Consider the following 14,045-nt stretch of genomic DNA (forward strand, 5'->3'; position numbering starts at 1 on the left):
TGTCTGCTCGAGCTCGGTGGCCTGTTGTGGGTCTTAAGCGTGGAGCAGCCACCCTCTGAGGCTTGGTCTCCCACGGGAAATCAGGTTGGTTGCTAGTGGGGCTTAGGGTGACCAGATGTCCCGATTTTATACGGACAGTCCCGATTTGGGGGGCTTTTTCTTATATAGCCACCTATTACCCCCTCACCCTCATCTCGATTTTTTACACTTGCTATCTGCTCACCTTATGGGGCTTCAGTGTGAGCACTCTGCAACCTGGGGAAGGGGCACTCTGCCCCCGCTCCATGCAGTAATAAGTCACAAACCAGTGAATCGAAATTCAGGATTCAGGAAAATTCAGGAAAAGCCATGACTTTGCAGCCCCTCCCCTGCCTCCAGCACTGCCCTCTGCAGCGTCAGCACCCAGGCCTGATGGTGCTTGTTATGCATCTCACACCCTGTCTCGCACTGATCCACCGGCCAGCTCTGGGGCTGTGCCTGGCATGGAACCTGAGCTGTGACTTTCCATCCTGGAGGTGAGCTCAGCCACACTGACAGATCCCGGAGCTGCCCAACCCCACTGGCCTCCAGGGCCTTCTGCCCTCTTATACCAGGGCTGAATTTGGCCCCTGGGGAGCTGTGGAGGTCCCAGGATGGCAGGAACATCTTTAGTGATGCCCACAAAGTGCCGTGACGCAGAAGGAGATGCAGTCAGCTCTCTCCTAGATAGTTTTCAAAGTGAATTCCAATAGGCTTACACAATTCTGAGAAGTAATAGAAGCAACTAGACAAGCCACCAGGATGCCTGCTGCCACGTTGCTCCTTTGGAGGAGAGAACAGGACCCATGCAGCCAGGAAAATCACTTTCAAAGCCAGCGGGTAGAAGGGGACCAAGGTTAGAAAGGATTTCACACTTCCCTGGAACTTAGGGGTTACGTGTGCAATTCAGGAGTGGTATCAGGGCAGTGAGCAGCTCGGTCATCGAGGGAGGTAAACAGGGGGGCGGAGGAGATGCAGCCTCCGGCTGCACGGCTCCCGTGTGGAAATCCAACAGAAAGGGGCGCTGTGGAGAGGAGGAGAATGAGGGGAAATACAGGGTGTATTGGGGAGGTGTCAGGATTTGTCATGTGGATGAGGGTGGGAAGGAGAGCAGGTGACATTTCTGTGCTAATCGTTTTTTTACCAAAAAATGCAATTTTAAGTTGAATTCAGTGACTAGTTTCAGCCAAAACAAAATGGAAAAACCTGTAAATGTCCAAACGAAACATTTCAACATGTCACTTCGGAAAGCCGTTTCGTTTCAGTGTTGACCTACATTTTGTTTAAAAAATATCGCAAACATTTCAAACCCTTTGAAAATTAAATGAAATGATTCATTTGACCCCAGAGTAAATCATTTGGGGTTTTGCTGGCTCATGGTTGCGTCCGTTGATAAAATGGGACCAAAGGGAGAGCAATGGATACTGGGTTAGATGGACCTTTGGTCTGACCCAGTATGGCCATTCTTATGTTCCTATGTTCTTATCTGAAATCCATGTAAGGAAGACGCCTGAGCCATCAAACACTCGCTCTCGGCTCCTCACTCTCTAGCTGCCCAGCCACCAGTTAGTATTGTTATTAGGATAAACATATCCAAGGCGCCATCCCTACAGGATCTGTGCCCCATTACAAACGTACAGAAGTACAACAGTCCTGCATCACTTATCTTACAGTAGCCCATACAGGCGCCAGCTGAGGTTTAGGCCCATTGCGCTAGCTGCTGTACAAACACAGTCCCTGCTTTGAAGAGCTTACAATTCAAACAAAGAGAGGGAAAGCTAAGGCACAGGGAGACAGGACTTGCCAACGTCCCAGATCTAAACTTAACCCAAAGACTCTCAACAGGCTTTTCTCCAGTTTCATACTGGAGCTCTGAGCAATCATACTTCTCTTACATATAAACAAGCTTATGTTTGGGAAATCATACCTTTTCCACGGTTACCTTACGTGGCATATCTGGTATAAGAGTCATTGCAATTTGGTATTGATAATATTATAAATGGTCGCCCATATTCCATACAGCATCACCATCCCCCCTGAGGCACTAGATACCTTTGCAATGAGCAGGTCCTTCCCTGCCTTCCATTCCCTCCGCTCTTGAGCTGGGCGAGTTCCAGCTTTTCTCGCTTACTGGGCGAACGGAAATGGTTTTTTTTAAAAGGCATTCTGGATCAAACCAAAATGATACATTTTTGGTTTTTCGGGCTGAAACAAAACTCACCACGAGGTTCCCGATGACCATGACCATCAAGAAGACAATGAGGCACATGGGCTGGCCAGCCACCTGCATACAGTCCCACATGGTCTCGATCCACTCCCCGCACAGGATGCGGAAGATGATGAGGAAGGCGTGGAAGAAGTCGTGCATGTGCCAGCGGGGCAGCGTGCAGTCCAGAGAGATCTTGCACACGCACTCCTTATAGCTCTTCCCAAACAGCTGCATGCCCACCACGGCAAAGATGAAGACGATGATGGCCAGTACCAGGGTGAGGTTTCCTAGAGCCCCCACGGAGTTGCCGATGATCTTTATGAGCATGCTGAGGGTCGGCCAGGACTTGGCAAGCTTGAAAACTCTCAACTGCAAGGAGGTGGAAACAGAAACCTTGATTGGCCTGTGGAACTCATTGCCACAAGATATCACTGACATCAAGAGGATGCAGGATTCTGAGTGACAGCATTCAGATAGTATGCAGAGTGACAGTGGTAAATACTAAAAACACAAGTGTTTTGGAAGGGGTACAAAGCCTCCAGCTTCCACGCCTAACCCAACCTCTAACCACTGTGGGTTAGGAGGAAACTGTCATGGGGCAGATAGCTAACTACCTCCTGCATGGCTTCCTGCATCTTTCGCTGTAGCATCTGGTGCTGGCCTCTGACAGAGACAGGACACTGGTCTGGACGGACCTCGGGTCTGATCCAGCCAGCCTGGCTGTTCCTATATTAGCTCAGAGGGAATGCAGATGTCCCTGTGAGTTTAGCTCAGGGCCGGCTTCAGGCACCAGCTTAACAAGCAGGCGCTTGGGGCGGCCAAGGGAGAGGGGCGGCACCTGCGGCAATTCGGGGGCGGCAGGTCCCTCACTCCCTCTAGGAGCGAAGGACCTGCCGCTGAACTGCCGCTGCCGATCGCGGCTTTTTTTTCTTATTGCCGCCGCCGATCGCAATTTTTTTTGTTTTTTTTGTTTGGGGCGGCAGAAATGCTGGAGCCGGCCCTGGTTTAGCTACTGCCCCAATAAGGCGAGGGGAGCTGCTGTTGCCATTTCATCTAAAATGGACAGTACAGACATGCCTTCCTCGCACCCGCCATGCTAACAGCTCCGCCAGGGCACACGGAACGTTCAACCTGGGCTGCATCAGCCTGATCTTTGAACCCAACGTGATTCAGTGACCGTCACCGCCCGGGAGTTAGAAATGACCCTTCTCTGGGTATGGCACTTGCCATGAAGCCCCTCAGCACAGCAGAGCCACAGGGCAACCTACCAGGCGGAAGGATCGGAGCACAGAGAGCCCCTGCACATTGGCCAGGCCCAGCTCCACCAAGCTCAGGGTGACAATGATGCTGTCAAATATGTTCCACCCCTGCTGGAAGTAGTCGTAGGGATCCAGGGCTATGAGCTTTAGCACCATCTCCGCAGTGAAGATCCCAGTGAAGACCTTTGAAAACAGACCCCGTTAGTGCTCATCACACAATCTGCACATCACAGTGCCCCGAGGGAGGGGGATGGGCCCAGGGGGGATCTAGCACCAGAGCCCACCCCGGCTTAGAAAGCAGCAGTGGGCAGCCGACTGAGATCATGCCACGGCACCAGAGGGCCTGATCCAAAGCCTACGGAGTCTGCGCTGCTGCCAATGGACCCTGGCTTGGGGCCATAATGCAGTGCACCCTGGCCCCCGGTGCTGACCACCCATCACATGAACATTCAGTGCCTTTCCTTTCAGGGCATATGATCAAAGCTACAGGTGCTGCCGCAGCTCCCCCTGACTTTGTTTGTGTAAAAGTACGGGCTCAGGGCCATCTCCTGCATCGCCTCCAGGCTGGTTTCAGGGTGTGCTGGACAAGGCAGGACTGGGCCAGCCATCGCCCACCCCGTCCCCAGTTATGATAGGGATCACAGGGCTCGCCATAGGGCTCGGCCTCACACATGGGTGGAAAAGCAGGTTTACGTTTTAGCACGTCTGAGGGCATAGAAACAGCACAGATCCAGAAGAGGGAGGCTCCATCCTGCGACAGCCCCTCGGCCCTTACCCAACCTGGGAACAATTCCCCCCATGCGGACACTGTGTAAGACCGCCATCGGTCCCTGGCAGTGGGGGCGGGCCAGTGGCAGGGCCAGAGCACACAGCGCTGTGGGGATTCTGAGCAATGGCAGAGCTCCTCCGAGGCAGCCCAGGCAGGGCGGAGGTAACTTACAGCAGAGCTCCAGGGGCTAGTTACATTGGGGGCCGGTCACTCCCAGAGCAGCCCAGGGTTAAAGAGCTGCAAGTTTGGTGCTGTGCCTCTGAGAGTCTGTCTGCCCTGCTGTTGGGCGGTGCGACGGTAACATGCATCAACATATCCGAGCCAGCTTTGCTCTAGCTTTGCCAGGGGCTGTTGTGAAGGACCAAAGTGTAACTGAGTTAAAAAAAGAACTAGGTAAGTTCCTGGAGGATAGGCACAACAATGGCTATTAGCCAGGATGGGCAGGGATGCAAACCCACGCTCTGGAGTCCCTAACCTCTGACTGCCAGACCCTGGGAGTGCATGTCAGCAGATGGATCACTTATAATTGCCCTGTTCTGTTCACTCCCTCTGAAGCATCTGCCTCTGTCTACTGTCGGCAGACAGGATACTGGGCTAGATGGACCATTGGTCTGGGCCAGTGTGGCCATTTGTATCTTCTCTAGCTAGATGAAAGCTACCTTAGGTAATAATAGCAGTGAAGCTGTGGCAGCATGGAGGGTGGCGTGGGCTACCCCTGCTCACCCAGGACCCTGGGTACAGAGTGGAGCAGCCACTGCCCATGCTGCTGCAGCTGCACTGCTATTGTCACTCAGACAAAGCTAGCTCGGCTATGTCTCCACACTGTGCATCACACCCCGAGTGCAGTGTAGACATGCCCTAACGGCAGAGCATAAAATGGCACACACCAGGCATGACAGCACAGGAAAAGTAAAACTAAAGCAGATAGTCCAAGAGCCTCAGGAGACGCAGAGCCCTGGAATTCTCTTCCTGGGAGCCCAGAGAGGCCGAGTGCACTGGAGTTCTTTTGCTGGAAGCCGTGTGGGAGTGCGACGGGCTCCAGGAGACCCCGAACGAAGGTAATGTCGCTGCTATGTGGCAGCTCTGGGCTGACTGGGAACGGGAGAAAGAGCACTATTGTGTGTGAGCCCCGGGTGAACGCTTTCGCCACCAATTGCCTTCAGAAATACTTGGCATGCAGGGATGTTGTCACAACAAAATAAAATCCAGTTGACCAAGTAGCACCCTCAAGTTACTTTCAACTCAGGAGGAAACCCAGGGGTCCTGTCCAGCGCTCTGCCTCTGTCACTCCTCCTGAGGTCGGCTGCTGGGTAAAGCGATCTGGCTTTTACACATTACTGTCTTATTGGGACTATAACGATGCTCTGCATTATCGCATTACCTCAGTACAGTAGCAATTATGTGACAATTAGCCACCTACTACAAGTGTTTGCATTTCATGGCCCCGAGTTCTGGGTGTGCAGAGCTGGGCTGATGGTAGGTTGCACACACGACACGTGTTCAGCTCAGCAATGCTTATTTTGCGGACTTTAGTTTCCATTTGTATTTGACTCCTGCTGGACTTCATCTCCTCACCGGCCAGACTGATTATAATCATATTGTCTCGTCGAGCCACAGGGTGCTGGGCCAGATGCAGGAATTCCTGGGTGAAATCCGCTGGTCTGTGCTAGGCAGGAGGTCAGACAAGATGATCATGCGAGCCCAACGAGAAGGTCTCTTCATCCTAACTCCCTTACCTCTCTCTCCCACAAGGTTTTCTTCGGAGATTCTGCCTGGGCTCAGTCCAAAAGGGAGTTTGCTGGGAAGGGGAGGGAGAGTGGCTCTTGTGGAATCCATTCGGCTGCTTTCTGAGCTGGAGACGAACACTTTCCCTTACAGTTCTGACTGAGTTTGGCACTCAAATGGCAGCAAGCGTTACCGTCACCATGGGCCAGATTTTCAAAAGAATTCTGTGCCCCAGTGTGCTGAGCTCTGGCAAATCTAGTCACTGATTTTGGTGCCCAAACTGTAACTGAGCTCTGAGAATCCGGCTGCATGAGGCTGGGTCTCAGGGAGAAGCTATCTCTGACACGTTTAAATCGGCGAACCCGTCTCTGAAGGGCTAGTAAGCTAGCTGGCCTTTCCGCTCATGCTCAGTACCCGGTTTCCCCCTCATCCCAAGTGTCTACAGCTGCTCCTCCTCATCCCAAGTGTCTACAGCAGGAAGAGGTTTTATTCCAACTCTCCAACTTTTAGTCATGACCCACAAAGTCACGTCTGTGCCCTGAGTCTAGGCACACGTTGTATGTACCTCCCGTGGGCAATCCACCAGCGGGCGGGAGCACTGGCTTCATGCCATGCTCCCCCACCTCGGAATCCATGGACCATCCTTCACTGGAGTTCCATAGGGTCTGGGGGGAGCAGGATGGGAGGGGAGAGAGTGAGGAGCAGCTGGGGTCCCTGGCAGGCTTCTCGTCTGACCCTGCTTTGGTCTGGAGCAGGATCACATCCTGCTCTGCTGCTGCAGGCAAGCGGTTTGCAAATGTGCTGAGGTCTTATCCTTGGGAGAATGGTTTGAATCACTGGGCTCCCACGGCACGAATGACACGCACGAGGTGGCAGGCAGGGGGCAAGGCCGAGTGGGTGCTTGGCAGCAGCAATATGGATGCTTAGGCCATTGGGGAGCATGCTCACTCTCTCTGCATGCACAGCCCTGCCTGGGGAAGGCACTGGCAGAGCTCTCTGCCTCCGCCACCCCCCGCTGTCCTCCTGGATTTAAACTCTGCAGGAGGATTGTAAATAGACTAAAGGAAAAGCCAGAGCTGGTTTTGTGGATAGACTGTGCTAAACCCAATAGTCTATTAATCCCCTTGTATTTCCTGAATGAAATCAGATACAAAGCCGGTATGTGACTAGCGTCATTATGCCTAGGGCCGCTGGCCCCCACTCTGTGTCCGTTCAGCAGCTATGCACAGAGGCTCTGGGAGTGAGACTAGCCTAGCCATGTGAGGGAAGGTGGAGAAGGTTGGGGCCTGCTTTATGTTCCAATGCAAAGGGAAATGGAGTGAAGTCATAACATACTGGGTCCCCTGCATGGAGGGAGAGCCAGGGACAGAGAGTGCCTGGACACGCACAGTCTGCTCTGGGGGGTGAGATGGCAAGGGTTGTGCACACAAAGGGAAACAGGTAGATATTGACCCCAGTTCCCTTCGGCTCCCCCCCGTCTTACGGCAAGGTGACAACAAGAATTGCTGGGTGCTTGCCTCTCTGACATGTAGCACCTAATGCAGGCCTGCTCTGCTCACACTGAAAGCCACGGGGCAGGGAGGGAGAGCTAATGCAGGCTTTGCAGTGACACACGTACAGGATATGGCTACCTTGCAATGAAGGGGTGACTGCGGCATGCATAGCCCAATAGCAGTGAAGCCGCGGCAGCACAGGCCTTAGTGCGGGCAAGCTGCCCAGGGTCTGGGCTGGGCTCGTATCAGATCTAGCTCAGGCCTGTCTGCCTGTCCTGCCCTCCCACCCCAAATGCCGTGTAGCCAGACCCAGCATCGCACTCACACAGCGCTGGCTTCTCATCTCTTTGCCGTTTTGGGACGGTCTCTTCCCCACTCTCGACGCCCAGATGACGTTTCCTTCGGCCCAGGGATCAGAGCCCCCTGGCTGTACCACTCAGCTCTGCCCCATTCTCTCAGGCACCTGGCCGTCTCTCGCCTTCGGCATCAAGCTCACAACCTTCTTGGCCAGCACAGCGCAGTCTTCTTCCATCTCTGCTACACCTGCTCCTGCTCCCCTTTATCCAACGCCAGCCTCCTGTCTCACCGCTCCTTCTTCCTCCTCCTGCCTGGTGCTCCCTTCCCCTCCTGTTGCCTGGACCTGGCAGTTCCCAAGGAGTCTGCCCTTACAGTCACACTTGGACGCTGTTCTCGCCGCCCTGCCCCTCAGTTCTGAATCGATTTCCGGGGCTGCTGTCTTGAGCCCTGCATGAGCTGGGAGCTGCGCTGTGCTGCGCCCTGCCCAGAGAGCCAGAAGTCCAGCTTCCAGGCTGTTTATTGAGGCTGCAGCATTTCCAAAAGTGGCCTCCAATCTGTCTGCCTAGAACCGGATTCTCCAAAGAACGGCACACACAGACCCCAGGGCATTTGTGGGGCTGCGGGCACTCAGCGCCTCCGAGCATCACGCCAATTGGTCTCAAGGCAGGCTCCCAGAAACAGTGGTATGTGTGCCTGACAGCTCCCCCTCTGTGCCTGATCCACAGAGGAAATGAGCCTGTTACAGCCCAGCTCTTTAGCGCCAGCTGGGACAGCTCTTGAGGTCCCCAGTTTGTCTGGGTTTGCTAAGACAAACAATGGGCTGTAACAGACTGACCTGCTCTGCAGATCGGGCGCAGAGGGGCACCGGTACCACACCCTCACGAGTGGGCTGCAGGGCCACCAGGATCAGTAGCTCCCTTTAAAATGATGGGCCTTCCCTGGCCTCTTGAGGAGTTTGTGAGAACATGGGTGGGTGAAACATGCATCCTCCGCTGTATGGCAACATTTTAACCTGGGGTGTTCAGGGGAGCCAAGGGGAGTTAGCAATTTGATGGGGGCTGGGGCCATGCCCCAGTGAAATTCCCAGGCAGGATGGCAATTGTGTGGCACGTTCCAGTGGTCTGTGAAGAGCTACAGGAATGTTAACATTTGCCCCTCAGCAGGGCCCCCCCTATACCCAGCAAAGTGCCTTGGAGTCTCCTGCTTCTGCTGACAGCTAAGAGGATCCCGTGTCCAGATGCAAGAGTTCAAATGGCCCTGTGCAGCCCAGCGAGGAGAAAATACCCGATTCAGAAGACACAAGGGAATGAAATCATCATTTTGCCCCCCTGGGCCATGGGGACACCTCGCAACATGTAAACAGAAGCTGCTTGGGCTGAGACTCTGGCTTTGCTGGGGAGGAGATCACAGCTAGGCAACAAATACGGAGTCTTCTCAGGCTTGGGATTACCAGGGAGCCAACAGGAGTTAGGTGCTTACTTCACAGATTCCAGTGGGATTTGGGTGCCTATCTCCTTTCGACTCCTTGGAAAATCCCACCTGCACAGCCACGTGAACACCCAGCCAGGTAACGAGCAAGGCCGGTGTCTGGCAAATCCTGGATGTCAGGGCAGAGAACAGGCTGGCAGGACCAGTCTTCAGGGCTGTGCCTTGATGGACAGCCTGGCTGTCTGGGGTCTCATCTTCACTTGGAATTGCCCACGCTGGCAGTGGTCTTTTTGACCAGGCTCCCTACAGTGGGCTGGGACCCGTCCACAGGGCTGTGATGCACAGTTGCATCAAGGCTGACAAGGAGGTGTCAGGCCACATGAGCTTCTTCAGGGAAGCTCCAGCAGGAGAAACGGGTGGCCCCTGGTCCCCTTCTGCCTCTCGTGGTAGCTTTCCTTGAGTTGGTGCAGTCATGCTGCAATCCAACCCTGCTCAGCACCGTCCCTGCAGTACGGCAGGGGGTTGTCCACACGCCCGCAGTCACTGCTCATAGGTCCCTCGCCGAGCTCTGGAGCAGAGCTGTAAAGGGTGATCAATGGAAAAATCAAAGCCAGGCAATTTCCTACCAGGTTCCCCACAGTTAGCACGTTCTCAAACTCTTCGGTCATCGGGTAGTGCTCCATGGCCATGAACAGCGTGTTGAGAACAATGCAGATTGTGATCCCCAGGTCGACAAACGGGTCCATCACGATCAGCCGTACAAACGCCTTCAGCTTCAGCCAGAGAGGGCAGCAGTCCCAGACCAGGAATGTATGGGCGAATTTATACCACCAGGGCGGACATTTCTGGTGAGCTTCCTCTAGCTCTGAAAACAAGAGACAAAGACCCCGTGTCATTGCCCAGGCGCCTCCAGAGAAGAGTCACATGCTAAGTCAACAGATGGGAGCTTGGCTGAGGATTCTTGATCCAGCCTAGCGGTGGCAACAAGACTAGTGCATTGGGACATTGGGCATAGAGTGGGTGCAAAAGGGTGCCAAACTCTTTGTTATGGTTGTGCAAAGGACTGTTTGGGGCACACAGATGTGGTAGGCGTCATGAAGGTGTAACAGAAACACAGGCGTCTGTGGGACACAGGCATTATCTTCGTCCTCGAGAATGTGTTCATTAGGCTGTATGCAAACCCACTGGCAGACACCTATCTGCTCCTGTCCAGGATGTGACGTTTCCCACCGCAGCACAGGAAAACAACTTGGTGGAGAAAAGTGTCTGAACCCAGCTTGGCTGGGCTGACATTCAAAAATGCAGCTGATCTAAGCTGGGGCTTTCAAATGAGCCGAGAGTTCAGTACCCGAATCCCACTGAACTGGTTATTTATATATTTATTTGTATTACCGTAGCAACCAGGAGCTCCACTCCTGGCCCTGAACCCTATTGTGCTATGTGCTGAACAAACAGATGGTCCCTGCCCTAAGTGGCTTACAATCTGAGACAGCCACTGCGATTGAGTGCCTAACTCCCTTGGGCCTCTGAATAGCCCAGCCCCAATTATTGTTGAACAGCTGCATCTCTGATGAAACAGATCCAGGGGAAATGCAGCTGATCCACTAAATCAAAGAGGACTGGAAAGGGCAAGGAGTCAATGAATAAACTATTCCTGGTCTATCAGACCTTTCCTGCGCTTTGGATCTTGGCTATCTTAATGGGGGCCTGTCCCCCAGTGCATGTGGGGTCAGCTGGAATGCCCGAACTGACAGTGCCTATGCTGGATCAGCTTGCAGCTTTCATATTTGTGTTCACAGATGGGACTGGCTAAGGGCTGGCGTCGAAGAGACATGTTATAGCCAGGAGGATAAATCAGTGAATGAATAGAGTGTGCTTTTATTTAGGAAGTCACAGAATCACTCCTGGCTGCACTTGCTATAAAGACTGAATAGCAGCTCTGGCTGGGTCCATAACGCACACCGTTGCCGAGGAGTCTATGGGACATCTTACTCGAGTCAAGAAAAACGTTCCATGTGGGCCCGGCCGTGGAACCAGGTGGCCAGGAGCTAAGAGATGAATCTGGGGTTTGAAGTGATATTATGACTGTTTGCAATCTCGCTCTGCTCATTTTATCATCTCTTTGGAATCCTGCAGTGTGCCCACAACCTGATGAGCCCTGGCCACAGCCACCAAAATACACAGCCTCTGCCTCAAAGGCCTTGGGCAACAAGCACTGTTCACAGGGTATCAGCAGGGATTGAAAGCATGCTTTTCTGTGGAGAGCATGCACTACTGTCACCTAAGCTAAAGGAGCAACTTCTTGAGCAGCTACTTTGGGGGACCAGGCACTAGAGGAGACTGGACCTACATGGACCTACACTAAAAAGTCTTACAATCTAAGACAAGCAGCAGACAAAGGATGGGGAAGAGGGGAACAGCTTAGCATAGCTAGATTGGAGCTGGGACAGCACTGAATTGTGTTGATAGCAAACCTTGGGGGGGGGGGGAACCCCAGGGAGGGAGAATGTTGGCACAAGAACTAAGGGGGAGAAAACTGTCTGGGAATAAATTTAGCCTAGAAATTAGAAGAAGGTTTCTAACCATCCGAGGTGGGAGGGTCTGGCACAGCCCCCCCCCTCCAGTGGGCGCAGTGGGGGAAGCCAACCTCACTAGTTTTAAGATGGAGCTTGCTAAGTTTATGAACAGAACAATATGATGGGTTGCGGGCGATAGCGAGGGCCCGCACTCACTGACCCGACAGGTCCCTTCCAATCCTATGTTCCTATTCTCTGGTTTATATTAAGCGACATTGGTCCTGAAAATCCTTTTTGCTTCTCAGAGTCTTTATGGATTTGACATTGATTGTCAGCGTTACAGTCAATCCATACAGAGCTCTCTGTGGCACATGGGAGCGTGTCCTCAGCTTGGCATTTTCCAGCTGAACAGTACCCAGCACATCCCCTGCTTTATCAGGGTGGGAATCTACCTTCCATGGTGTTAGAGATCATGCTGACTGCGCTCTCTGCTCTCTGCTGGAGACCAGGCCCGTCTTGGCTGCCTGCTAGCACGTAATCAGGATCGGACTTGCCTTGCTCATCCACAGGACTTGGCTACAAAAAGGAGAGCAGGTCATAGTATGAGAACATGGGTCACAGCAGTCCGTTAAATGCACTTAGAGGGAGGGCAGCATAACAAATAACATGGGTCCTCGTGGCACAGCCTGGGCTGTACTAAAAGGAAGAACTAGGCAGGTAATAATCAGATGGGTCTGGGGCTACTGTGGGAAGCTCCTTAAACCAACAGATGACTCTATGGCTGCAGTAAAGGGAGGTCATTAGTCTCCTGAGGGATGTCCTAAGCTGAAAGCTGTATAAAAGGGAAGTGGTTGGAGGTGGGGACAGGACAGGGTCTTGGCTGGAGTGTTAGCACCAGATGTTCTGCTGGGCTGTAACAGTCCCTCACAGCCATTGCAGCAAGCAGAACAAGTTGGAGCAGCCCTCGGACTGTGGCTCCCTTCAGCCCCAGGACAGACAAGTCCAACCTCTCCCCACTTGGTCCCTCTGCTGGGCTCTGCAGCAGTGCAGAGACGAATCCAGCCCATCATGCACAGACAGCACCAGAGAGAGGAAACATAACCAGTATATACTTCCTCAACCGTCGCCAAGCGCTCCAGCATGACCCTGGGTATGACTCGCCCGTTGCAGTCTTTGGATTTGCCTTGGTTGTTAGCCGCAGCTGGGGCAGAGTCCCCTGTCTTCTTCTCCACTGCACTGCTGCTCTGGGAGCTGCCGCTTGATTTACGGTCTCGTAACTGCAAAGAAACCAGAGACTTTTGTGGTGGGAGCTTCCTCAGTGGGACGCAGTGTGTGTGTTGGGGGGAGGGGAGGGGAGGGAATCTTTCTGCGGAGACTGAGGCAATGGTTTGATAACACATTTCTCTTTGCTTAATGCTTAGTCGAAAACGGGTCAGGATGCACCTTGGAAATGACGCAGCCCGTGCTGCCTCCCTGTCAGCTCCACACAGGAAGGGACATGGGTAACAGCTGCCAGAGTTATCTCCTTGGGGAATGGAAATGGTGCAGCCTCTCCCACTGCTGACGTGTCTTTTCTCCTCGGGCCCCAGAGCTACCGCTGTGGGCAAACAGTTCTCCCCTCTCAGCTGAGGTGACCAGAGAGCAAGTGTGAAAAATCAGGACGGGGGTGGAGGGGTAATAGGCACCCATAAAAGGCAAAGCCCCGAATATCGGGACTGTCCCTATAAAATCGGGACATCTGGTCACCCGACTCTCAGCACATTCTCAGATCAAAGCAAACCAAACTCAAAGCAGAGTGACTTAGACAAATTGGAGGATTGGGCAAAAAGAAATCTGATGAGGTTCAACAAGGACAAGTGCAGAGTCCTGCACTTAGGATGGAAGAATCCCATGCACTGCTACAGGCTGGGGACTGACTGGCTAAGCAGCAGTTCTGCAGAAAAGGACCTGGGGATTACAGTGGATGAGAAGCTGGATATGAGTCAGCAGTGTGCCCTTGTTGCCAAGAAGGCTAACGGCATATTGGGCTGTATTAGTAGGAGCATTGCCAGCAGATCGAGGGAAGTGATTATTCCCCTTTATTCGGCAATGATGAGGCCACATCTGGAGTATTGCGTCCAGTTTTGGGCCCCACACTACAGAAAGGATGTGGACAAATTGTAGAGAGTCCAGCAGAGGGAAACAAAAATGATCAGGGGGCTGGGGCACATGACTTACGAGGAGAGGCTGAGGGAACTGGGCTTGTTTAGTCTGCAGAAGAGAAGAATGAGGGGGGATTTGATAGCTGCTTTCAACAACTTGAAAGGGGGGTTCCAAAGAGGATGGAGCTCG

The 14,045-nt window shown here is 53.2% G+C and overlaps 1 protein-coding gene across 1 annotated transcript in view; it reads right to left on the minus strand.

The window, feature by feature from the left end:
• Positions 1-12,991, minus strand: part of LOC112110157 (sodium channel protein type 4 subunit alpha) — a gene marked incomplete at its 5' end in the record, with an annotated part of 67,878 nt that extends 54,887 nt beyond the window's left edge. The window contains 5 exons of the mRNA XM_026658661.2: positions 2,240-2,596; positions 3,496-3,669; positions 9,825-10,063; positions 12,167-12,290; positions 12,827-12,991. Coding sequence (XP_026514446.2) covers positions 2,240-2,596; positions 3,496-3,669; positions 9,825-10,063; positions 12,167-12,290; positions 12,827-12,991 — 1,059 coding nt within the window. The remainder of the gene's footprint in view (positions 1-2,239; positions 2,597-3,495; positions 3,670-9,824; positions 10,064-12,166; positions 12,291-12,826) is intronic.
• Positions 12,992-14,045: the final 1,054 nt, after the last annotated feature.

Source organism: Terrapene carolina, unplaced genomic scaffold (assembly GCF_002925995.2).
Source record: "Terrapene carolina triunguis isolate 2854851 unplaced genomic scaffold, T_m_triunguis-2.0 Scaffold495, whole genome shotgun sequence".
In the NCBI taxonomy this organism is placed as follows: Eukaryota; Metazoa; Chordata; order Testudines; family Emydidae; genus Terrapene; species Terrapene triunguis.